The 22,266-nt window shown below is 56.5% G+C and overlaps 2 protein-coding genes across 3 annotated transcripts; one reads left to right on the top strand and one right to left on the bottom strand.

Annotated features, from left to right (window-relative positions):
* The first annotated feature begins 7,081 nt into the window (after positions 1 to 7,081).
* Positions 7,082 to 14,557, top strand: HOMER3 (homer scaffold protein 3). Of its 2 annotated transcripts, none has more exons than XM_036312734.1 (10): positions 7,082 to 7,237; positions 8,887 to 8,968; positions 9,050 to 9,206; positions 9,438 to 9,569; positions 11,082 to 11,189; positions 11,889 to 12,013; positions 12,614 to 12,770; positions 13,064 to 13,174; positions 13,284 to 13,370; positions 14,063 to 14,557. In XM_036312734.1, the coding sequence occupies exons 2-10, from the start codon at positions 8,955 to 8,957 to the stop codon at positions 14,252 to 14,254; spliced, it is 1,083 nt and encodes a 360-aa protein (XP_036168627.1). In that variant the 5' UTR covers positions 7,082 to 7,237; positions 8,887 to 8,954; the 3' UTR covers positions 14,255 to 14,557. The 2 variants fall into 2 exon arrangements, with proteins under 2 accessions (XP_036168627.1, XP_036168626.1); XM_036312733.1 differs by having other exon boundaries at positions 13,064 to 13,189.
* Positions 14,558 to 15,131: 574 nt separating this feature from the next.
* DDX49 (DEAD-box helicase 49) lies at positions 15,132 to 22,239 on the bottom strand. The gene is made up of 13 exons (XM_036312732.1): positions 22,084 to 22,239; positions 21,152 to 21,275; positions 20,099 to 20,184; positions 19,889 to 20,010; positions 19,377 to 19,564; positions 19,083 to 19,223; positions 18,328 to 18,403; positions 17,975 to 18,051; positions 17,700 to 17,797; positions 16,607 to 16,681; positions 15,907 to 15,995; positions 15,741 to 15,812; positions 15,132 to 15,654 (listed from the first exon to the last, which is right to left on the bottom strand). The coding sequence occupies exons 1-13, from the start codon at positions 22,196 to 22,198 to the stop codon at positions 15,427 to 15,429; spliced, it is 1,491 nt and encodes a 496-aa protein (XP_036168625.1). The 5' UTR covers positions 22,199 to 22,239; the 3' UTR covers positions 15,132 to 15,426.
* Positions 22,240 to 22,266: the final 27 nt, after the last annotated feature.

Raw genomic sequence — 22,266 nt, 5'->3', positions numbered from 1 at the left:
AGCTTCCGAGTTTAACACTCTGATGTCACTGTCTTAAAGTTCTGAGTAATTTCAACAAGGGCCCCTGAATTTTTCTTTTGCGCTGGATCCTGCAAATCATTCAGGCTGCCCCTGCTGGATCTGTCAACAGCTCTTATCCTGAGCTCGGCCATGATTCCCTGCCTGGGAAATGGGCAGCCTGCACATACTGTCTCCCCTGTGTATGCAGTTGGTGCCTAATGTGTGATCCTTTCTCTTTCCCTCAGTAGTTCTCTTCCCCCAGCCTGGGGGGCAACAGATTCCTCTACAGGAAGCAGATGTTTCCGTCCAGTTGGAGGCCTGGAATTTCAGTGATAAGAGGGCCTTAAGAGAAAGAGAGAGAGAGAGAGAGAGAGAGAGGAAGGAAGGCCAAACAGGGCAGAAAGGAGGTTATTTGGACAGGCTTCCTCTCTGAGGTCCTGGGAGGGGTTCGAGCACAGAGCCTGTGGCCAACTCCAAAGATAGAATAATCCTGCTGATAACAATGCCATTTGTTTATCAAGTACAAACCGGGGTACCCTCTGCATGGGGATAACCAAGGATGAAAGCCTTAAGATCACCTTCCTCAGGCCATTTGTCATGTGGACTCTGGTGAATTTTATCTGCAACATGGAAACGCAGGTCATGTCCCTTTCCTACTCTAAGCCTTTCATGGCTCCCCAGGGCTGTGAGTGTGAAGTCTACATTCTTCCTTGTGACCCAGCCGATGGAGTTCCCTGCCCATCTGGCTCCCCACTCTCCTCCCAGCCACCCTGTTCCAGCCACACCTGCCTCCTCGATGCTACTCCAGGGGGCTGAGCACATTCCCACCTCAGGTCCTACGCACACGCTGCTCCCCTGAACCACTACCTCCTCTGAGCAGCCTTCACCAGCCACCTGTCTTTGTGTTGCTTTGTCTGGTTTTCTCTCCTTTGCAAAAAGCTATCAGAAGTCATCCTACTTGATCCTTTATTTGTCATCCATCTTGTCTACCAGGTAGCTGTGCTCTCCCTCAGGGTAGGCCCCCCACACCCCCCACACCCCCCCGCCAGTGCCCAGACACAATCAGTGCTCAGTAAACACAAGTGAACAGGTGAGGAACCCCAGTCTTACAGAGGAGGAAACAGGCCCAGGGAGGCCCCCAGTGCATCTATGGAGATGGGCTGTTGGACTCTTGGAGTCCGAGCCCAGATTGTACCAAATTCCTCTCCTGTAGGTAAATAAGGTTCCAAAGGCTGCAGGGAAAGGGCCAGGCTTTCCACCTGTCCAACTTTTGATTTGGGGAATCAGCCTAAGCCTCCTAAGTCTCAGTTTTCTCTTTTATAAAAATGATGTTAGAGGTCAGGTCCATGGGGTCCTGCCTTGGGCTGCCACAGCAGGTGTCCTGCACCCCAGCACCCCCTTTGTGCCCTCTCATACTGGGTGGCACTGGGGCCCTGAGAGGTCTTGACCTACACCTGGACTCCAAGGAGCCCCAGTTTGAGATAGAAGCAGAGCCAGACATGGACCCCTATGGGGTCAGGATTAGGGGAGTGGAGGGAGTCTGAGAAGGCTTCCTGGAGGAGGAGGTGTTGGAACTGAGTTCAGAAGCTCAGATGTGGGGTCCAGCAGCATAGCCAATGGTGATGAGAAGCTGGATTCTTCCTCTGAAGCCTCCAGGAGAGCAGGAAGGTGAGCAATGCAGCCAGTTAAAGAGGTCCTGGGGGGCAGAGGGAGGGCTGTTTTACGGGGTGGCCCAGAGAGGCAAATCCTTACTCCAACCTGTGTCTGGAGACCAGGAAAGGCCTCCCTGGCAAATCAAGAGAAGAGGCTGCCGCATCTGAGTCACCCAATTCCTGCAAGAACATTCGGCACTGGGCGGCCCCATGTGGGCCGCCACCAAACAGGAACACGGCCCCCCTTCTCCCCAGAGCCCCTCCTCACTGTCTTCCCCGAGGCCTCCTGCTCTCTGTTCCCACAGCTGTTCCTTCAAGGCCACAGAAGGAGAGTAGGAGGAGAGGGCAGGCAAAGGCGAGGCCATGTAGGCTGCTCAGCCAGAATTCAGGAACTTGTGGAGAGGGGAGCTTCCCTGGCTAAAGGTCCAGTGTGTGCTGGGGCTGTCTGAGCCTCAGAACTCTGTCCAAGATGTGGAAACTGAGGCTCACAGAAAAGGAGGGTCTGCACATGTACACACCCCGGTTCTCTCCTAAGAGCTAAATTTCAGCCTGGAGCCTGCAGTATAAATCTGATCACATCCCTCCCTCTCTGGGTCCAAACTCTCCCAAGGCTCCCCAGTACCTGGAACAAAACCCACACCTCACTATGGCCCATGAGGCCCTATCTGGCCCCTCAGCCCAAAGAACCCCCTACTCTCCTCCCACTCACTCTGCTTTGGCCACCTGGCCTCCCTCCAATGCACCCAGTCCATCCCTACCTCAGGGCCTTTGCACACACTGTGCCCTCTGCCTAGAGCACTCTTTGTGAGTTATTATCCCTGTTTAATCTGTCAAGAAAAGTGCAAAGAGAGGAAGTCATATGCCCAGAAACACACAGCAGTTCCCACCCAGGCCCATCGGACCAGTCCCCACCCCCAGCCATCTCCCACCAATGGTGCCAGACCTCCAGAACAGCCCACCTCAGAGCTGATTCTCAGCCCCTCCAGGTCTTGCCACCTCAACTATGTGCCGAACACCCTCAGGCCTCAGGTCCAAAGTCCCTGCTCAGGGAGCTCCTGGGCCAACCCAACCCCCACATCTCCCAGTGTCCCTCCTGCTGCAATTTCTCCGCCCCAATTTCTGCCCTTCATTTGGGCAGATGCTGGAGCCCTCAAGGACGGCAAAGCCAAAAATAATCGGGCGACCTACCTCCCAAAAGTGGAGCAGCCCCGCCCAGCCACCTGGCACAGAGGAGGTAATTAGTGCACGAGGCAATGAGGGTAATTAGGTCTGTGGGATCCAGACCACAGATCCATGTTAGGAGGGGGCTCTCCTGGTCCTGGGAGCTTGAGTCCATAACCCAGCCCATGAGCCCAGTCCCCAGACCCTTTGTTCCTGGGCCTAAAGGTGCCTGGCTCTTACTTCCTGGGTGCTGTTTGTTTAGTGAATTAACCTTGGCTTTGGGTAGAAATTGAGTTGAATCTAAATTTAAGGCAGGAGACTTTCACACACACACACACACACACACACACACACACACACACATTTTTGTTGTTGTTAATTCTCACCCAAGGGTATTTTTCCATTGATTTTTAGAGAGAGTGGAACGGAGGAAGGGAGGGAGAGAGAGAGTGTGTGAAACATCTTTGTGAGAGAGACACATCGATTTGTTGCCTCCCACACGTGCCCTAACCAGTGCCAGGGATTGAACCTGCAACCCAGGTACGTGCCCTTGACTAAGAATCAAACCCATGACCCTTCAGTGTGTGGGCAGACGGTCTAACCACTGAGCAACACCAGGTAGGGCCACTTTCACCAAGACTGGGTCATCAAACTCTCCTCTGCCATGATCCCCATATATCCACCCAATGCTGGGAGATGCAAAACCCAAGGGAAGCCTCAATCCAGCCCTTGAGGTGCCTTCAAGCTTGGAAGTCAGTGTTAGACACAAACATCCCCAGCCCCTTGGGGTCAGGATTGGATCAGAAGGGGGGAGGGTGTTGGGGAGGTCTAGAGGAAGAGGAGGGAGGGCTTCTCAGAGAAGAGAACATTGAAGATGGGGCTTTGAGGGATGAGCAGTTTTCCCCAGGCTAAGGTGTGATGCTGGCTCCCCTGGCATGGCTGTAGGGGAGTGAGAAGGAGGAGGATGGCTGGAGAGGCACATAGGAGTTCAGAGCTAAAGATTTAGAGGACATCACGCCAGGTTGGACCCGAGCTCATGCCGTGTTGGGACCCTTCAACCCTAAAAAAGAATATTCTAAGAACTTTGCTCTGGATCGAAACCACATGCCCAAACACTCAAGAATAAATGTGTTTATAACAGTGAACATTACTAAGCTCCTGGGCCCATGCCCTCTTCACTCAAGGACTCGTTGGATTCTTACTGGAAACCTCAGAAGTGAGCAGCATTCTTACGCACATTTAATAGATGGAGAGACTAAGGCACGGAGAGGGAGACTGGCTTCTTTAAGGTCACACTGCTGGTGTTAACATAAAAAACATTCAGACCTGTAAAGAATTTTTGTGAGTTTATTTGAGCCAAACTGTAGACAATTGCTGGGAAGCAGGGCCTCAACTAATTGAGATAATGCTCCGGAGAATGGTGGGGTTTCCTCTATTTTTATACACTGCAATCAAAGGAGGGACGTAGGTGGGTTACATGAAATCCATTGGTGAGAGAGTAGAGAGGCGGGAGAAAGCAAAGGGGGGGGAGGGGCGGGGGGAGGGGAACCCCTGGGATTGGATAAAAAGTAAAATGATAAACACATACTTAGGTGGGTACAGGAACAATTAACATGATAACAATGAAGGAATGTGTGGTATCTGTCCCCAGGGGGTCCAGAAAAAGGGAAGTTATAAGTTACCCAGACATTTCAAGGATATGTCATCATAGATGCAAAAAGACAGTTAGGCTCAGTTAAGGTAAAGGTTGACCTTGTCAGTGAAGATACCAGCCTAGGAGGTGACTACCCACCATAACTGCTTTTAGCTAAAGTTTCATTTCAGACCATCCTTTGTGGTTACTTTAGGTCTTTGAGTTTGCCAGACTGCCATGCAGGCCTTCCCTGAGCTTGTCAGGTTAGCCAGGGGTGGGCAAACTTTTTGACTCGAGGGCCACAATGGGTTCTTAAACTGGACCGGAGGGCCGGAACAAAAGCATGGATGGAGTGTTTGTGTGAACTAATACGTGTGAACACTGCTGCTGGTGAAGGAGCGGAGGGGAGAGCAAGAGAACCCTCCGCTCTTCGGCTCCGCGGGCCGGATGGAACAGCCGAACGGGCCGGATCCGGCCCGCGGGCCGTGGTTTGCCCACGGCTGGGTTAGCCTGTGGCCCACACTGGTAAGAGGCAGCAGGGCTGGGAATCACTTTCTGGCTCATGTGACTCTGGAGACAACCAAGGACCAAAACTGGAGCCTGGGGATCCGTTTCTTCTGGAAGCATTTACCGCGTTCCTGCTGCACGTCAGGCTTGCTCTAGGTGCTGGCGCAAAGCTGTGTAAGAGGTGGGCAGTAGCCAAATGGTGCCATAACAGATCTGGGTGGCCATGGTGACCCACGCCATGTGGTTGGGCACGTGGCTTTGGGGAAGAATGACAGACTTCGGCTGATCGGATAGGACAGGAACCCTCCAGGGAGCAGAGAGTATTTAGCCTTAGCTCAAAGGTTGGGTCAGATTTAACCAGACAGAGGTCCTAAGTTCACTCAGCAAAGTGCTTCCCTCGAGCCAAACAAGCCCTTTTAGTTCCTTTTTGGTCCCTCCAATGACAAGTTGCTCGTTCCCTCATGTCCTTGTTCAACCCGAAGGGAAAGCTGTGGCTTCTAGTCAGCCTCTCTGCCCTGCAAGGAGAAGGGGCCTCAGTCTGTGTCTACATCCAAGGGATAGTGAGGAGCTACTGGTGTCACCTGGATCCTCCCTGCCTCCTCCCCCACCTCAGCCCCGAGAGCATCAGCCCATTCTCCAGGTGAGAAAAACTGAAGTCCGAATTGACAAAGCCACTCCCTCAGTTTGGACTTGACTAAGACAATATCAGGTTAGGGCTGCTCAAGGCCAGCACTGTCCCAGCCCCTCCTAGAGCCAGAGGGGAACCCAGGAAAGGATTCACCTCCCCACTTTCTCTCCTGCTGCTGCCTCTGCCCACACAAGGAGGAAATTTGGCCTGGGCCCCTCCCCACAGAAAGGCCAAGTGGCCCTAGCCACCGAGCCATAGCAGCCCGGCATTCAGCACACCCTGGTTCACTTCCAGAAGCCTTGGCCCTGCCGGCACCTTTCCAGTTACTTTTTTTTTTTAATTATATTTTTGGTAATAAGGAAAAGTCACTCTGCACAGAACAGACGGCATTCTCTTTGTTCATGCATTTTGTGGCTTCGGGCCTGCGAGCAAAGCCAAATCTTTTGCTGGTGCAGATGCCTTTGTGAGTTAAAACCGAGTCTGTGCTTCCATTTCCCCAGTGAGCCTGGGGGTCCAGGATGTGCCCGCCCGCCAGGAGTGCCCAGATCTGGCCACAGTTGAACAAATAAACAGGTAACGCACATCAGGGATATCACAGAAAGGGAGGGGGGCCTGGGGCAGGATAGGGTGAGATCCTTTCCAAGCCCAGGTTGGTCTGAGAAGCTTCTAGAAGGAGAGCGACCATGGAGCCAAGCCTGGAAGGACAAGGCAGATATGAGTCTGAAGGAAGGGTGTGCCTGGTGGAGGGAACAGCGTGGGCAAAGTCCTGGAGGGAGTAAACTCAGATCTTGGCCTGAGAGTAAGTCTCCAGAATTCACCTAACGGCAGTTTGAAGGTAGCTACTAGCTCAGATGTGTGATTCTTGTCAGGGAACAGAAATAAAAGAAGAGGGAAAGGAGATGTGACAGAGAAGACAGAAAGCAAAAACTCTGAGTGGTCAGAAAGCTTAGCTGTGGCGAGGCTCAGAGCTTCAGGCATGCAATGGCATCCTGTGACTTGGGGGGGGGGTGTGATCACCATGTATAAGATCATGTGCTCCTGACATGTATGTGCAGGGGTGCACTGCCTCCGACCAGAGGAGCAATCCAGTCATGCGGACCTCCAGCTGCCTCGCCCATGTGGTGGGAACTGGACACCGACATTCATTCCCTCCACCCTGGATTCCGGGACCCTAACACACGTCCTCCAGCCGTCGCTGGCATCGTCACAGTTGTTTTGCCACATAGTTACAGTTCTCTGTCTGCCGGTCTCTGTGTCTCTGCCTCTCCCCCAGTCTCTCTGTCTCTGGGTCTGGGTCAATGTCCCTCCCTCACCCCAGCCCCCTTACCCACCCTTACTCCCCGCCCTCCCGGCCCTTTACCCATTGCACCGGGCTCTCCGACCTCCTTCCCCCGCCCCGCCCCGCCGCGGAGGGCCGGCAGGGGGAGCTGCGGGAGACCTCGGGGATGTGGAGGGGCGGGGAGGCAGGGAGGCGGGGAGGCGGGGCGGCGGGGCGGGCGGCGGCTGCGTCGGGACCCGTTGCAATGGGACCGGAGGCGGCGCAGGCGGCAGCGGCAGCGCAGACAAAGGCGCGGGCGGCGCGGAGGGCGCGGGGAGTCGGCGCCGCGGGCCGCACCCGACTCCGCCGGGACACTCACGGGGAGCCCAGCCGGCAGGGTGAGCCTGGCCAACCGAGATGGCGTGCTGGCGCGGGGGGCCCCGAAGTTCCCGGGCCGGGAGAGGGCGCGGGGAGCCCCGAAGTTCTGGATACGGAGGCTGAGGGCGGTCCGGGAAGCTCCGAAGCACCCGGTCTTGCGGGGGCTCAGGGCCCCAAGTTCCGTAGCTCGGGTCGGGAAGGGGACAGTGAGAGCTTCCCAAAGTTCCTCGCCCCGCCTCGCAGGAGGCTGCGAAGGTGTCTCCGAAGTTCCAGACCTGGGGAGGGCGCGAAGGGACCCCGAGATTCTGGACCTGGGCATGGAAGGGGGCAGAGGGTCCCCAAAGTTCAAGAATCGGGGCGGCGCGGAGGATCCCCGAAGTTATGGGGTTGGAGGAGGCAGATAATATGGTGCCGAAGTTCTGGACCCGGATCCGGGTCGTCACGGGGATCTTGGAGTCCCAAGGTTGGGGACCGCATATCCCGAAGTTGCGGCGCGCACTGGGCGCCCCACTCCTGACGCGTGTGGGGACTCGATCCTGACTGTCAGGATCCTGGACCGGGCCACCTGGGTGGGCTTCGCCCGCACAAGCGATTAAGGATCCCGGGCACCGGGCGGGGTCGGGCCCCCTCCGGGCGCCTCGCGGCCCGTGGCGTGAGGGGCATGACTAGTTGGTGAGTAACTTTTCCCAAACGCGCAAGTCACAGCAGGAGCGCCCCGTCCGGAAGGGCCGGAGTTCCTGGGACCCCGGAGCCCCAGCCTGACCCAGCACTGCCCCCAACCTCGGCCGGAGCTGTCGCCCCTCCCCCACTAGGGGCTCGGGTTTCAGACCCCGTGACCAGGACAGCAGCTGCCCAGGACTCGGGTGGGGGTGCAGTCCCCCTCGGACCACGGAGACCACTAAGCCCGGGCGTCCCTTCCCCCAACTTGCCTCCCCTCCCCCAGGTCCCTCCTGAGTCCCCCTGCAGATACTCTGGATGCAAGTTTGAGGGGCAGGGGGAGGGTCAAAAAATCCCCCCATCTCCCTGCCCCCCGCAGCTATTCCTGGCTTCTGTGGGGTGGTGGCTAGAGAGAGGCGTGTGGGGAGTCCATATTCAACCTTGGTTCCACTCAGCCCCCTTGGTATTGGGAGTGAGTGGTGATGGGAGATCTGGTAGTGGGTACCAGGGCGGTCCTGTTTGGCTGCATCTTGACTTTTTGACAAGGATGGGGGCTCCCTGATTGGACTTTGACACCGAATCTGTGCTCTGGGAGGCCAGTGGGGATAGGTCTCCCAGTAGCACCCGGTGGTGCCAGTCTTTGCTGGAGGCTCTGGCTTGAGGAGCGATAGGTGAATGTGTGGAAAGTACTAAAGGGGAGCTGGCTTTGGCCTCCTCAACCCACCCTGAGACTGAGGGGGCTTCACCAAGGTTTTAATAACCCAGATGAGGCTAGGAGATGTCAGAGGCCACCTCTCGGACTCCTCTCGGACAGCCATCTCTTGCCCAGGATGTTGTCGGAGCTTCTCCAGGTGGAGAGAGGCAGGGTCTCCTTGATCTCAGTGATCTGATTCTCTCACCTTTTTGGTTGAAATTCCATGAATGGTGCACCTGGTGGTGAGTCCTGAGGTTGGACCTGCTTGGCCTCCCTCAGCCTGTCCTGGGGGACACTCACAAGTCCTTTCTACCCCAGAGGCCGAACCAGCAGCTCCTGCCACCTCTCTGGCTGTCCCTTGGAGCCCACCTAGCCCAGCCTGACCAATGTCCACAGCCAGGTGAGCCCCTGCCCCCACCGGCTTGGCCCTGAGCCCTCTGGGGGGTGCCTAGTCCCCACTGAGCACCCTCTCCCCATGCAGGGAGCAGCCCATCTTCAGCACCAGGGCACATGTGTTCCAGATCGACCCAGCTACCAAGCGGAACTGGATCCCTGCGGGCAAGCACGCACTCACTGTCTCCTACTTCTATGATGCCACCAGAAACGTTTACCGAATCATCAGCATTGGGGGTGCCAAGGTCCTGGCAGGGCCTGGTTGGGGTGGTGGGCCTGGATCTGGTTGTTGCCTTGCTGTGTGCCCAGGGACAGGTCTAGAGGGAGTCCTGACCCTTTCTGGGCCCCAGTCTCTTCCTTGTGACATGGCTCTGACAAGGACCTTGGAGGCACTCATATAAAGTGATACCCTAGTTGCTCTCATGTTCATTATTTAACAGTTCCATTGACCTTGAACTTTCCGCTCCTTTCCCCAGGCCATTATCAATAGTACTGTCACCCCCAACATGACCTTTACCAAAACCTCCCAGAAGTTCGGACAATGGGCAGACAGTCGTGCCAACACTGTCTACGGCCTTGGCTTTGCTTCTGAACAGCATCTGACCCAGGTGGGCCTCAAGGGTACATGGTGGAAGGGACAGGGCTGGGTCTGTGTCCTCTCTTGGGTGCACTGGGGCCCCTGGTCAGGTGCTGGGCCTCCACCTTTCCAGCTGCAGAAGTGGAAAAACCAGAAGCCCTTCCCTCTTCCCTGATTCACATCCCAGCTCTGCAGGACACCTCCAATTTCAACACACCTTGCCCCTCTCTGGGTTCCAGGAATGGGCTGGGTGCTTCCCCACACACACTAGCACTGTATCATCCCTGCCCTCCACCCTCTGCTGTCTTTAGACGTCAGTATTGTTTTATCCATTGTTTCCCTGGATGGTTGGTTTGTGCTCTCTGAGTCCCGCTGAGGGCATGACGATTTTCTTCTATTAGCTTTCGTTTTCCTTTCATATTTAGGTCTTGAATTTACTTCTGTGGGTAGTGTATGGTAGGAGTATTTATTCCCACAGTAGTATCCAGTTGATCTTGGGTCATTTTAAAAAATATATATTTTATTTATTTTTACAGAGAGGAAGAGAGAGGGAGAAACAGAAACACCACTGCCTCTTGCACACCCCCTACTGGGGATTGAGTCCACAACCTGGGCATGTGCCCTGACCTGGAATCCATAGGTCGATGCTCAACCACTGACCCACACTGGCCCAGCGATCTTGGGCCATTTTTGAAAAGACCATTTTCCCCAGTGAATTGCGCCAGCCCCTTTGCACAAATCAAGTGGCTGTATAACTGTAAATATTTCTTTTATTTTGTTTTTTAAAATATATTTTTATTGATTTCAGAGAGGAAGGGAGAGGGACAAAGAAACATCAGTGATGACAGATAATTGTTGATGGGCTGCCTCCTGCATGCCCCACACTGAGGATTGAGCCAGCAATCTGGGCATGTGCCCCCAACCAGAATCGAACCTGGGACCCTTCAATCCCCAGGCTGACGCTCTATCTACTGAGCCAAACCAGCCAGTGCTAAATATTTCCTTTAAAAAGTATTTTCAAACTGCCCTAGCCGGTTTGGCTTAGTGGATAAAGCGTCGGCCTTCAATTCCGGTCAAGAGCACATGCCTGGGTTGCAGGCTCTGAAACCAATAAAAACATATCTTAAAAACAAACAAAAATTAATGTAACAAAAATGAGAACAGGACAATCACTTTCTTGCTGGCTAGGGCTGAGGTCCCAAGACCTGCTTTCTCTTTGTCATACAAGGATATTTGCATGTGTTCCACGTATTAAAGACAGATCAGCACCCACCTGAGGCTCTCCTTGCTGAAATAAGCTCGATGGAGAGGGAAAGGCGATTCCTTTCTCAGGGTGGCTCAATGTAAGCCTCCCCCATGAACATCCCACCCCCTGCTCTCAAGCTCACTCTGCCCTTTGGGACATCATTTTCCAAGCCTTCTTCCACTTTCCCGGTTCATGAGATGAGGGGCTGCAGAGTTCCCTTTGTAAGTGACAGGGATGGGGCCCCAGGGGAGGGGGCCAGGGGTTTGTTGACTGACTGTTTCTGTCCCCCCTCCTCAGTTTGCTGAGAAGTTCCAGGAAGTGAAGGAAGCAGCGAGGCTGGCGAGGGAGAAATCTCAGGATGGCGGGGAGCTCACCAGTCCAGCCCTGGGGCTGTCCACTCATCAGGTCAGTACACCCTGTCCCATGCCTGCCCAGCGATATGAGGGGAGGGGGTGGGGTTAGGGTTCCTGCGTTGTGATGTGCTGGTGCCCAGAACCAGATGCTCACAAATTGTGGCGGGGCCATGGAGGAGGAGTGTGGGTGCCATGGAGCATGTCAGGGGGAATGTGGCCTCCTGGAAGTTGAGATGGCTGAGGGGGTGGAGTAAAGAGCTGTTCCCGGGCAGTTTCCCCCATGAATTTACTGTGTAATTTATTAGCCACCTACTGTGTGCCAGGCCCAAGGCTGGACTGGGGTTACAGAGATGAAAAGGCAGGCTGGCCCCTGCCCTCAAGGCTCCTGAGGTGAAGTCATAACAAATTCAGCTTAGTGGAGAGGGCTTCCTGAAATGGATGTTGAAATCTGGCCCCAGAGGGGTCCTGTTCCTAAGGTTTCAGATTGCTCCCCATGCCCCCCAGGGCAGATTTCGAGCATCTCTGGGTTTAGACTGACCTGCGTCAGGTTTGCTGCTGGGGAATTGGTGAGAGCTCAGGCAGGCAAGGTCCAGGGGGGCCACGGGGAACCATGGAGGATGGGTGAGAGGGGAAGGGCGCCTGCTCTCAGCCAAGACCTCAGTAACATCAGCCCTGAGGCTAACATGATCTTCTAACCGGTCCTTGACTGACACCCCCCCTCTCGTGACCCCGCTTCTGTCCACACCCTTAGGTGCCCCCGAGCCCCCTCATCAGCACCAATGGTCCCCCCAGCGATGAGAAGCTGTTCCGCAGCCAGAGCGCGGAAGCCCCTGGCCCCGCCGAGCGAGAGCGGCTCAAGAAGATGCTGTCCGAGGGGTGAGGGGGGTAGGGCGGGGCACCGGGACGCGGCAGGAGGTGGGGCTGCGCGAGCCGCTTCTCAGAAGCCGCCCAGCTTGACCATGGACCCAAAGCCTGGGACCCGGAGGCGGGTGACCCCAACAATCCTGCCCCTTCCGGAGTTCGGGAGCCGACCGCGCCCTTGCACGCGCTCCGCTTTGGCCACGCCTTCCGAGGGATGACCCTGCCCCCGCCCCGCTCACGCCTCCTCCGGATAGTTCTACCCCACGGAGCCTCCCAACCCCACCCCGCCTGGCTGGGTCCCCGTGGGCTGACCCGGGCTCCTGCCGCATTCCCTTTGTCTCTGAACAAACACCCGGCGCCTGTACTGACCCCGCCTACGGCAGGGATCGTACCGCCCAGTCCCATTCACTCTCCGGCAGGACCCGCCTGCCCGGACTTCCGCGCCTTGGCTCCGCCCCCACGCCCGCCCCGCCTCGGCCCATTGTACAGTTTCCCGCACTGTCCAGCGTGGCCCCGCCCCCCAGCCATAGCCCCGCCCCAGCCTAGCGCGGCCCCGCCCCTAGCCTAGCGCGGCCGGGCTGGCTCGACCCGGCGCCGACCGCTGCGTCCCCGCAGCTCCGTGGGCGAGGTGCAGTGGGAGGCCGAGTTCTTCGCGCTGCAGGACAGCAACAACAAGTTGGCGAGCGCCCTGAGAGAGGCCAACGCGGCCGCCGCCCAGTGGAGGCAGCAGCTCGAGGCACAGCGCGCAGAGGCCGAGCGGCTGCGGCAGCGGGTGAGGGCACCCTTCCCTCTCAGAGACCCTGGGCCTCCGGCAACTGTGGAGCCCCTGCCTGAGCATGTCCTGTCTGTCCTGGGTTCACCAACTGGCTGTGTGATCTATAGGTTACTTCCCGGAGCCTTAGTTTCACGCTCTGTAAAATGGGTCTGATTTAGCGCCCACCTCAAAGGGGTGTCAGACCCTAAAGTCTTCCCTGCCAGGGGTGGGGTGGTAACTCCGAGCAGAGGGGGCGGGACTGAGCAGAAGGCAGATTCCCCAGAGAGATGCTGAACTTTCTGTCCACCCAGGTGGCTGAACTGGAGGCCCAGGCAGCCACAGAGCCGACCCCAGTCAGTGAGAAAGAGGGGCCAGGCCAGGCGCTGGAACAGCTGGAGTCCTTAGTGCAGACCAAGGACCAGGTGAGCACAGAGCATGTGAGTATGTGTGTTCCCAGGCCTCCTCACCTTCCCTGACCTCCCATGGGAGAGCCAGGACCCCCAGAACACCCTGGGAACTCTTCTCCACTAGGAGATCCAGACACTCAAGAGCCAGGCCGGTGTGCCCCGCGAGGCCCCTGATGCAGTGGATCGGGAGGAGACGCAACAGAAGGTGCAGGTGTGTGTGGTTGCCAGGAGATGGGGTGACTGCGCTTGGGCAGCCAGCTTCTGGTGTGACACAGATTTGGTCTCTTCCCTTCCTGGCTGGTCCCCTTTGGCACGTTTCTCCATCTGTAAGTGGGGTCAGGAAGACAGCTACCTAAGGTGAAGGACTGGAAAGAGCAGATGCTTGGAAGATCTGAGGTGGCTTGTAAACGGTTGTTCTTGGTACAACGTTTTAGATCCACTCAACTGGCAATTTTTTAATCCCTGCTGAGCTTTCTTGACTGCATCAAGTCCTCACACCTCCCCAGCCTGCATTTGAACACAGGTCTGGCTGGCCTGGGTTTTGCTAAAAACTTTATCCAAGAAACAGTCATGGGGCATGTCCTCAAAAGCCCTGAGATGGGGAGGGTATCAGTGTGTCTAAGGAACCACAAAGCCAGCGAGGCTGAGTTGGAATGAGAAAGGAGGAAGGGGATGTGTAGATTTCATCCCCAGCCTGTTGGGTCACAGGCGGCTTTCAGGAAGAGGGCCATGATCAGTTCTATGGTGTTCAAATTGGCTGGGGGAGCAGGGAGTGTCTTCAGCACAGGTGGCAGGGAGATCAAGAGACGGAGGGGGACTTGGTCCACAGTGGGAACTGTGGAGATGGCACTCAGAAACATGCCCCCGTCAGGGCTGGTAACCCTGCCCACCCTCTCCCTGCAGGACCTGGAAACCCGCAACGTGGAGTTGGAGCACCAGCTGCGGGTGACAGAGCGCAGCCTGGAGGAGGCTCGGGCTGAGCGGGAACGGGCAAGGGCTGAGGTGGGCCGGGCCGCACAGCTGCTGGACGTCAGACTGTTCGAGCTGAGCGAGCTGCGGGAGGGCCTGGCCCGCCTAGCTGAGGGTGCTCCCTGAGCCCGGCCTGGCCACCCGTCCTTGTAGGAGCTGGAGCCTATGGGAGCAGGTTCTACACAAATGCTTCCCATTTGGGGCATGGGCTGGCCGCAGGCGGCCCAGCAGGCCACTTGCCCTGGCAGGGACCAGGGCTGACAGCCAATAGAGGGCTTGGCTGCTTACAGCTTAGAGGCTATTGGGGGCTTTTCATTGTGTAAGATTTCTAGACTCTCCACCAGGGCACATGCTGGTGCCCAGATTACATTTCTAAGCATGACTGTGTGTGTGTGGTGGGTGGACACTAAATGTTGTCATTGGACCTTCTCCTGTCTCCTCTCCAATACATCCTAGCTGTCCTCTGCTCATGTAGGGCTGGAAAGTCACTCGAGGCGAGCAGGATGAGGCTCAGAGCCCAAGTGTGTGTGTGGGGGAAGGGGGGGGGGCGGAGTTGGGGAGGGGCTAGGCCACACAGCTGCCTGGTCCTGCTGCCCCCATCCCCTGGGGCTCAGCCCATGTTGTCTAGACCAGTTTGGACTTAGGTGGCCTTGGTTCAGCCTCCCTTCACTCTGGCTGCAAACCCTAGATTCAATGAGGTGGGCAGGCATTGAAGACCACAGCCATGTTCTCCAGAGAAGAGGATGACCTCACCAACCTCATGGCCGCATTTGAAGAGGTGCAGTTGCTATGTCCACTTACAGATGAGGAAACTGACCCTGAGGGACTCACCAACCCAAGGTCACCCACCTGGAACAGCCAGCACTGTAGTTCAGTTTGGGGCCTGGCCCAACAGGAATGAAGAATTGGGGGGGGGGGGGGGGGTGAGGAGAGATAAGGTCCCAGGGGACTTAAAAGGCGCAGGAAGCCATACCCTCCTCTCCTACTCCTGTGCCCCGAGGCAGACTGGGCAAGTCAAAAGACCAGTTTATTATCTCCTGCAAATGACACACCTTCACTTTTGGGCCCACAGCACCCCCTTCAGTGACCCTGGGCTGGAGTCACTTTATGGAGATGGGCCCAACCACATGGCCAGTGTTCTTCCCTTGATAGCTTGACTTTGGGCCAAGGCTTAGAGAAGGAGCCAGTTGGGGCCACAGAAGAGGAGCCATGTACTGCACAATGTGGGCGTCCATGGGCTCCACTGAGGGGGACTGGGCAGCTTGGGAGGGGAAAACTGCCCTCCAACTCTCCAACCCTCAGTTTGATGAAGGAGTCTTAGGCTGGGCAGGTAGGGGCCGAGTGGGCCTTAGGCCAGGTCCTGGGCCTGAGCGGGCCTCCGGTCGGGCTTTGGGTAGACGGCCCCTGTGGCCAGTCCCACCGGCCTTCTGCCGCTGCAACGCGTGCTCCACCTGCTCCTTGAAGCGCCGGTTCTTCTGCTTGATCTTGGCCAGCTCAGCCTTGCGCTTGGCCTCCAGGTCAGGGTCCTGGCTCGGGGAGGACAGGGAGATGGCTGAGCTGGTTACTCCCTACCTCAGGAACCTTGCCTCCCACCTGCTGGCTCAGCCCTCACCTTTCCCTCCAGGATCAGCTGCTTCCGCTTGTTAATTTCCTTCTTTTCATCAAAGTTGGCTGCCTCAAGTTTCTGGGGTTGGGGAGAGGGAGAGGCTGTCATGGGGGGTAGTTCCCATCTCGAAGGGAGCACCCTGGGTCCCAAAGATCAGCTCCTGGACACTCACAATCTCGCATTCCCTCCGCACCACGTTGACCTGTGTGAGAATCTGCAGCACCTCAGCCTCCTCCACCAGGAACTCCTCCAGCTTCTTCTCTGTGGGGACAAGGGTGGGGGGAGGGGGCAGACATGACAGGAAGAGGAATTTCAGCCAATACTGAGTTCCCAGTGTGTGTGTGTGGAGGGGGGGGGGGGGGCCATGCAAGGTGTCTGGGGGTCTTAACAGATAAAAGTCAGGTGGGCAAGATCTGGGATTTCAGACCTAAGTAGGATGTAGGATACAGACTGCTTCTGTGTGTGTGTGTGTGTGTGTGTGTGTGTGTGGTTACCAATGCTAAGAACTGGATTGGGGGGGAAAGTACTTTTTTGGGCAGTGTTCTCTAAAGTCAAGCTGTTTCTGAATTTGAGGAGTCACTGGTGATTAGACATGCCCTCGTGGTTCTTGGTCTTGGCTACACATTAAACTACCTGATGGGGGTTTTAAACAGACTCAAGCCTCATCCCTAGGGCCTTGGACCTATTCACAGGGACCACCCACACAAGGTCTCAGAAACCAGACCTTGCCCACCAGATGGCCATTATGGGGAGCTTCTCTTTCAATAATTGGGCAAAAGAAACTTCTTTGGGGGATGTATAGGAAGGAAAGTGGTTTAAGTTGGCTCGTGTGAGAAGGCAGGTGGGTATCCCACTCCTGCCCCCTTACTCACTGATTTGCTCCTCGATGGCATGAACCAGGTGGATGTCATACTGTGTCACCAGTGTGATGGCCTGTCCCTGCCGCCCTGTAAGGACATACCAGTTACCTGCTATGTGCCAGGGGCCAGGATGAGGGGTCAAGAGACAGGTCAGGACTCCTCTTGAGAGGAACAGAACTTGGTGAGTAGGTGGGGGCAGGTGAAGGAAGCCTGGGTTATCAGGGCTTGACCCCCAGCAAGACCCGTGTAGTGGGTGATCTGCCCCAGGGGAGCTGAGCTGCAGGACGGCAGGGAGAGGTGGCTCTCTTGCCAGCTTGGCCCTAATTGGAGCAGGTGATGTGGCTGACTCCCCTTTTGGCATGGCTACCAGGGAGCCCAGGCTGTTATGGCAGCAGTAAGCTGTGACAGGCCTCAGCCCAGATTTCTGCATGCCAGTTTCTCCGTTCCGTTTCTGTGACAATGGCTAGTGCTGGACCAGCGCTGACAGCTGACCAGGCCCATGATCCTTGGAGCAGCTTCAAACAGACATCATGTTCTCGTTACCCACCACTTGACAAAGCAGTAAGGTCCAGAAAGCTGATGTGATCTGCCTGAGGCCACAGGGCAGGAGAGAAGGGGCAGGACCAGTACAGCCCCAGAAAGTATCTCTCCACTCCAGGCATGACAAAATCTCACAAATGCAGCACCCCTCCCTGTTAGAGCTGGGGATCAGGGAGATGGATGTCTCCTTGGCCACTGGCTAGGGTCACAGTGAGGGGTTAAACTTGGATATCAAATCCCATAGACAACACCACATTCACCAGGGCTCATGCACCCACTCACTGCAAGGTGCCAATTGGCAGCCCGACAGTCTAAGAGGACTGAAGTGAGGCAACAGGGATTGATGAGGATTGGGGCAGTATATGCTATGTCCCCAGAGACAGATGTAGGTTCTATGAAAAAGCCAAAGTACCCCCACCTTTGCTTTTAAAAGGACAGTTCCCCAGCAGCTTTCACCTGGGGCTGTATCCCCCCACCTGCCCCACTAGCTCATGACTTTGGCTCCTCATGGTGTGGGCAAGCTGTAGGGATGGCTCCCCAAAGGCCATCCCACCCGTCTACTCACCTGCACGGGCTGTCCGGCCAACTCGGTGGATGTAGATCTTTGGGAGCCCGGGGGTATTGTGGTTAATGACCACCTGCACCGTGGGAATGTCCAGGCCCCTAGAGGCAGAGGCCGATCAGCACCACTGCCCACATGGTAAAACCGGTGCTGGGACTCACCCAAGGTCACTCAGCAGTGAAACGGGCTGCCCAATCCTGGCCCGAGGCCAGCCTCCCCCTCTGGCCCCTCTGTGGGGTGTCACCGGGCCAGCACATAGGACGGAGTATTCTGCTCACCGAGAGGCCACATCTGTTGCGATCAGGATCCGATAGATGCTGGACTTAAACTTGGCCAGGGCAGCAAAGCGTTCTTTCTGAGCCGGATCGGGGAAGAATTGGGGGAATGGGGATGGGGGTCGGATACCATCTTAGTCAATGAGCACTTATTGTATGAGGCCTAGGACAGGGCTGGGGCCAGGATGGTCCTGCCCTCACAGGGTGCACAGTCCAGGGAGGGAGATGACTAAAAAAGCCAGAACGGGCGAAGGGGGGTGGCAGGAAGAGTGTACCAGGCAGAGGGAAGAGCCTACGCAAAGGCCCGGAGGCTGGGAGGAATCACAGGCAAGGAGAGCAGGTGGGGGTCTCCTCACCTGTTTCATCATAGAATGCAGAGCCACAGTGGGGAAGTTGAACTTGCGTAGCATCATGCACAGGACCTGGCAGGTCCTGGTGGGAAGAATGCACTTTCAGCCCCTACAAAAGCTGGGGTCCTGGGAAAGTGCTCTTTGCCCCCCTGCCCCCCACCCTGCCTAGGACCCCAGGCAGGTGACCCTGCACAGACAGGCAGGGACAAGCTGAGGTGCAGGGTGCCTTGCCCACTGACATCCTCTCTGCTGACTCCTCCCAGCCTAAGCCAGCAAGAGTCAGCCCCAAACCCAGACTTTTCAGGTAGCCAATAAGTTCTTCAGGTCCCATCGATGTGGTATGGACTGCCCGCCTACTGGCTCACGTCAGAACAGTCTACAGCCTCTTGACAATCCCTGCACATGCTTCAGAAGAGTCAGAAGTCCCCTGGGTCTATGGGGAGCACAGCCCCAGGTGTGGGTGCTGCTGCACTGGGCCTCAGGGACCTTAGACCATAGTGAATAGGCTGCTCCAAAAATGGGGACAGTCTGGCTTTCATGTTAAGGGCAGATCTGAGGAACCCCCATTCCTAGCTCCACCTTCAGAAGATGTGATCCTGGTGAGTGGCTTGTTCTGAGCCGCTTTGAGCAAATCTCACAAAACCTCTGGTCTGAGCGAGGCCCTGGAGTGCGGAGACTGGCTGTGTGCCTCCCACCTGGGACCTCGGGCCACCTCTTGGGCCCTCATGGAAGTCTGTGGGAAGCGGGCCCACCAAGCTCACTTGCATGTGTTGGTGAAGATGATGATGGACCAGTCTTCATGCTCATCATGGAACTTCTGGATCAGGTGGACCAAGTAGGCGTCCTTGACCTTCTCAGGCACCAGCAGGTAGCGCTGGTCTAGCTGTTCTACCGTGCGCACCCTGGGAAGGGGTAGGCCTCAGTTTCCCCTTCTGCTGAATTCGGCCAATGCCCTGCCCACCTATGGGCAATAATCTCCATTGGGTGTATTGGGTGTAACCCCACCACCACCCCTGCCTGCCCCCGACACCCCGGGAATGTGGCTGTGGACTCACGGGGCTTGAGCCTCCCAGAAGAAGGGCTGGTTGGTGGCCAGGCCCTGCAGCTCCTTTAGTGTGTCAGTCAGGGTGGCACTGAAGAGCAGCGTCTGCCTGCGGGCCGGCACCGCTGCCAGGATGGCTTCCAGGTCTACGGTAAAGTCAGTGCAGCCCTGCTCCAACAGCCGGTCTGCCTCGTCCATCACCTGCAACGCCAGCAGCAGCGGGTAGTGGTAGTGGGTTTGGGGTGAGTGTGCTGTCCAAGGCTGGCCTGCCTCCCCCATGTTCCTCCTTCCCAGCTCTGACCATGAGCCTGGGAGCACGCTCCCTTGAGGTCTTGGAGGTCCTGCTCCATCACCTGTCTCAGCTCCAATGTCACTTCTTTAGACAGGCCCTGCTCCCAACCACCCCCACAGGTACAGACTCCCTCTTGTGGGTCTGAGCTATCCTTGTCACGTTCCTAACATTCTGCTGGATGGCCTGTGGGACCCGTTTTCCAAATGGATGAATCAGTGCCCAGGCCAACTCACCAAGAAGCGGATTTTCTTGATGCTGAACGTGTTGGAGCTGCGGAGGTGGTCAGCCAGGCGCCCTGGCGTGGCGATGACCACATGTGGTTTCCGGGACAGCTCCAGGGCCTGGGCCACCATGTCTGCAGGTGGAGGGCAAGAGGTGGGGCTGGGCAGGTGGTCCAAGTCTGCAGGGGTCCCATACCCAAAGCCTCCCTGGGGCCCCCGTACCCATGCCGCCAACGATGATGCAGTCTTTCAGGCCCAGAGGCTTCCCCAGGACCCGGAACTGCTCTGCGATCTGGTAGGCCAGCTCCCTGTGGGTGTGAAGGAGCCGGGCTGGGTGACAGAGGTTTTGTACCTGTCTCCCATCCCCATCTCCACCCCCAGGGCTTCCCGACCTGCTCTCCTCTGTTCACACACCCTCCGTGGCTTCCAGGCTTCTTTGGACAAAAACTCTGACGATTAGCGTCGGAGGCCTGTGTGGACCCTTCCCCCTTACCAGACTAGACCCCAGAACAGCCCAGGGCCCCTCCCCTACTGGCCTCTCCTCCTCCCATGTTCTCAGCAATGGCCTTGACACCAGTCACCAAAGCCTGAAACCCTCCTGCCCTGGGGGTAGCCAGTGTTCAAGTGCCCTCCTCTCTGCCCCTTGGCCCTGGCTCCAACCAGGCCTTTTCTCAGCCCATGCCCCCAATTCCTGGCCTCTTGTCTCGCCCTCTCCCTCAGACCCAATTATAACCTGGCATTCAAGGCCCTTCTCAAGCTGGCTCTAATATGCCAGCCCCCGGTGCCCTTCCTGTTCCCTGCCCCTCACACCTCTGCATGAATGTACTCGCAGTTCACTCTGCCTAGATTACTTTTCCCCCAACTTGTCCCTTTGAGAGACCCTCCTCATCTTTTAAGGCACCCTGACTGAAGCCTTCCTTGACACCACCCATTCCCAGGCCACACTCTCATAGCATGCAGTGCCTACCTCTCCTGTCATTAAAAAACTAACCATGTCAACCACCACATCTTTATGACCAAGAACAAGAGAGATGCCTATTCTTAAGCTACAAGGCTACTGACAGTTCCTGTCTGTCCAGTGCTTGCCCTGAGTCAAGCTCTGTGCCAAGCATTTTCCACACACTATCTTGTTTAATTCTGCAGCACTCTGAAGAGGGGGACTTGATTTCTGTCCCCACTTTGCACACAGGGTGAGTACGGCAAAGAGAAGGAAAGCTGCTTGTCCAAGAGAACACAACTGGTTAACTCACCCAGGAGGCCTATGGGGGGGCTCACCTGGTGGGCGTCAGGACAAGACAGAAGATGCCATAGGGATCCTCAGAGAGCTTCTGCAAGATGGGCAAGACAAATGCTGCCGTCTTGCCACTGCCTGTCTTAGCACAGCCCAGGCAGTCCCGACCTGGGCAGAGGGCAAAGCAACATCAACAGTTTAGGTGTGGACAGGTGTCCATTGAGCTGTTACTGATACCAGCCCATGCCCTTTCCATTCCAGGCATACCGACAAGTTCTAGGAAGGAGAGACCATTATCATTCCCATTTAACAGAAGGGGGAACTGAGACTCAGATTTGCCCAGAAACACAGCTGATGAGTAGCAGGCTGGACTGGAACCCATATCCATGACTCAAGATGCTACTAACTAGTACCTCATTTTGACAACCCTCCCCCCCCACCACCACCATCATCTGAGCCCGGGGAACTTAGAATGCCTTCCTCCAATCTGCATCTTATGCTCCCTATTGATTCTTTCACCTTTGTTTATTTAACCCGTCATCTTGCCACGGCCTAGGCTTCCTGTGGGCATCTCTGCAATGGCAAACTGGTTTGGGCCAGAAGAGTGGGGAGAAGTGCAGTCACGGAATCAGAGTCCTGGATCTACCAGTAAACTTGACAGCCTCAGTTTCCATTTATAAAATGAAGACAGTAGTGCAAGTTCTATTCAATTTTCCCAGTACTATCGGTTAGTCGTTCACCAAAACCTCCCTGAGTTCTGAGACTATAGACGTTTCAGGGTTACATCACTTGTGCGCGGACACACAGTGAGTCGTGCAGCCTAAACGTTAACAACACTGCCATGTCTGCCTCCGGAACCAGGCTCCCCGAGACGCCCGAGGCTGCCCCTCGCCTCTCGGGACCAGCATGGATAAAGGGAACGGAGGAGGCACAGGAGCGGAGATGCCTCGTGGGGAAGAGGCCCGGCCACACTCACCTTCCAGGATGGCGGGGATGCAGCCGAGCTGCACGGGTGTGGGCTGCTTCAAACCCAGCTGCCGACACTGTTCCACGAGCCACGAGGACAAACCGAGCTCAGCGAACCCGGCCATCCTCGCTGCCTGCCGCTGAGCGCCTGTGAGCCGCGCTTCCGGCGCGTGCCAATGACGTATAAAATGTC

Source organism: Myotis myotis, unplaced genomic scaffold (assembly GCF_014108235.1).
Source record: "Myotis myotis isolate mMyoMyo1 unplaced genomic scaffold, mMyoMyo1.p scaffold_m19_p_6, whole genome shotgun sequence".
NCBI lineage: Eukaryota > Metazoa > Chordata > Mammalia > Chiroptera > Vespertilionidae > Myotis > Myotis myotis.
This window is presented reverse-complemented; position numbering and strand designations above follow the sequence as displayed.

Excerpts from the sequence above, each read along its gene's own strand:
- HOMER3 (XM_036312733.1), top strand. Across the intron at positions 12,014-12,613 it reads AAGAAGATGCTGTCCGAGGG|CTCCGTGGGCGAGGTGCAGT; the intron begins GTGAGGGGGGTA and ends GCGTCCCCGCAG. Across the intron at positions 12,771-13,063 it reads CCGAGCGGCTGCGGCAGCGG|GTGGCTGAACTGGAGGCCCA; the intron begins GTGAGGGCACCC and ends CTGTCCACCCAG.
- DDX49 (XM_036312732.1), bottom strand. The coding sequence starts at position 22,198 with ATGGCCGGGTTCGCTGAGCTCGGTTTGTCCTCGTGGCTCGTGGAACAG. Across the intron at positions 19,224-19,376 it reads TTCTGGGAGGCTCAAGCCCC|GGTGCGCACGGTAGAACAGC; the intron begins GTGAGTCCACAG and ends ACCCCTTCCCAG. Across the intron at positions 17,798-17,974 it reads GCAACAGATGTGGCCTCTCG|GGGCCTGGACATTCCCACGG; the intron begins GTGAGCAGAATA and ends CTCTGCCTCTAG.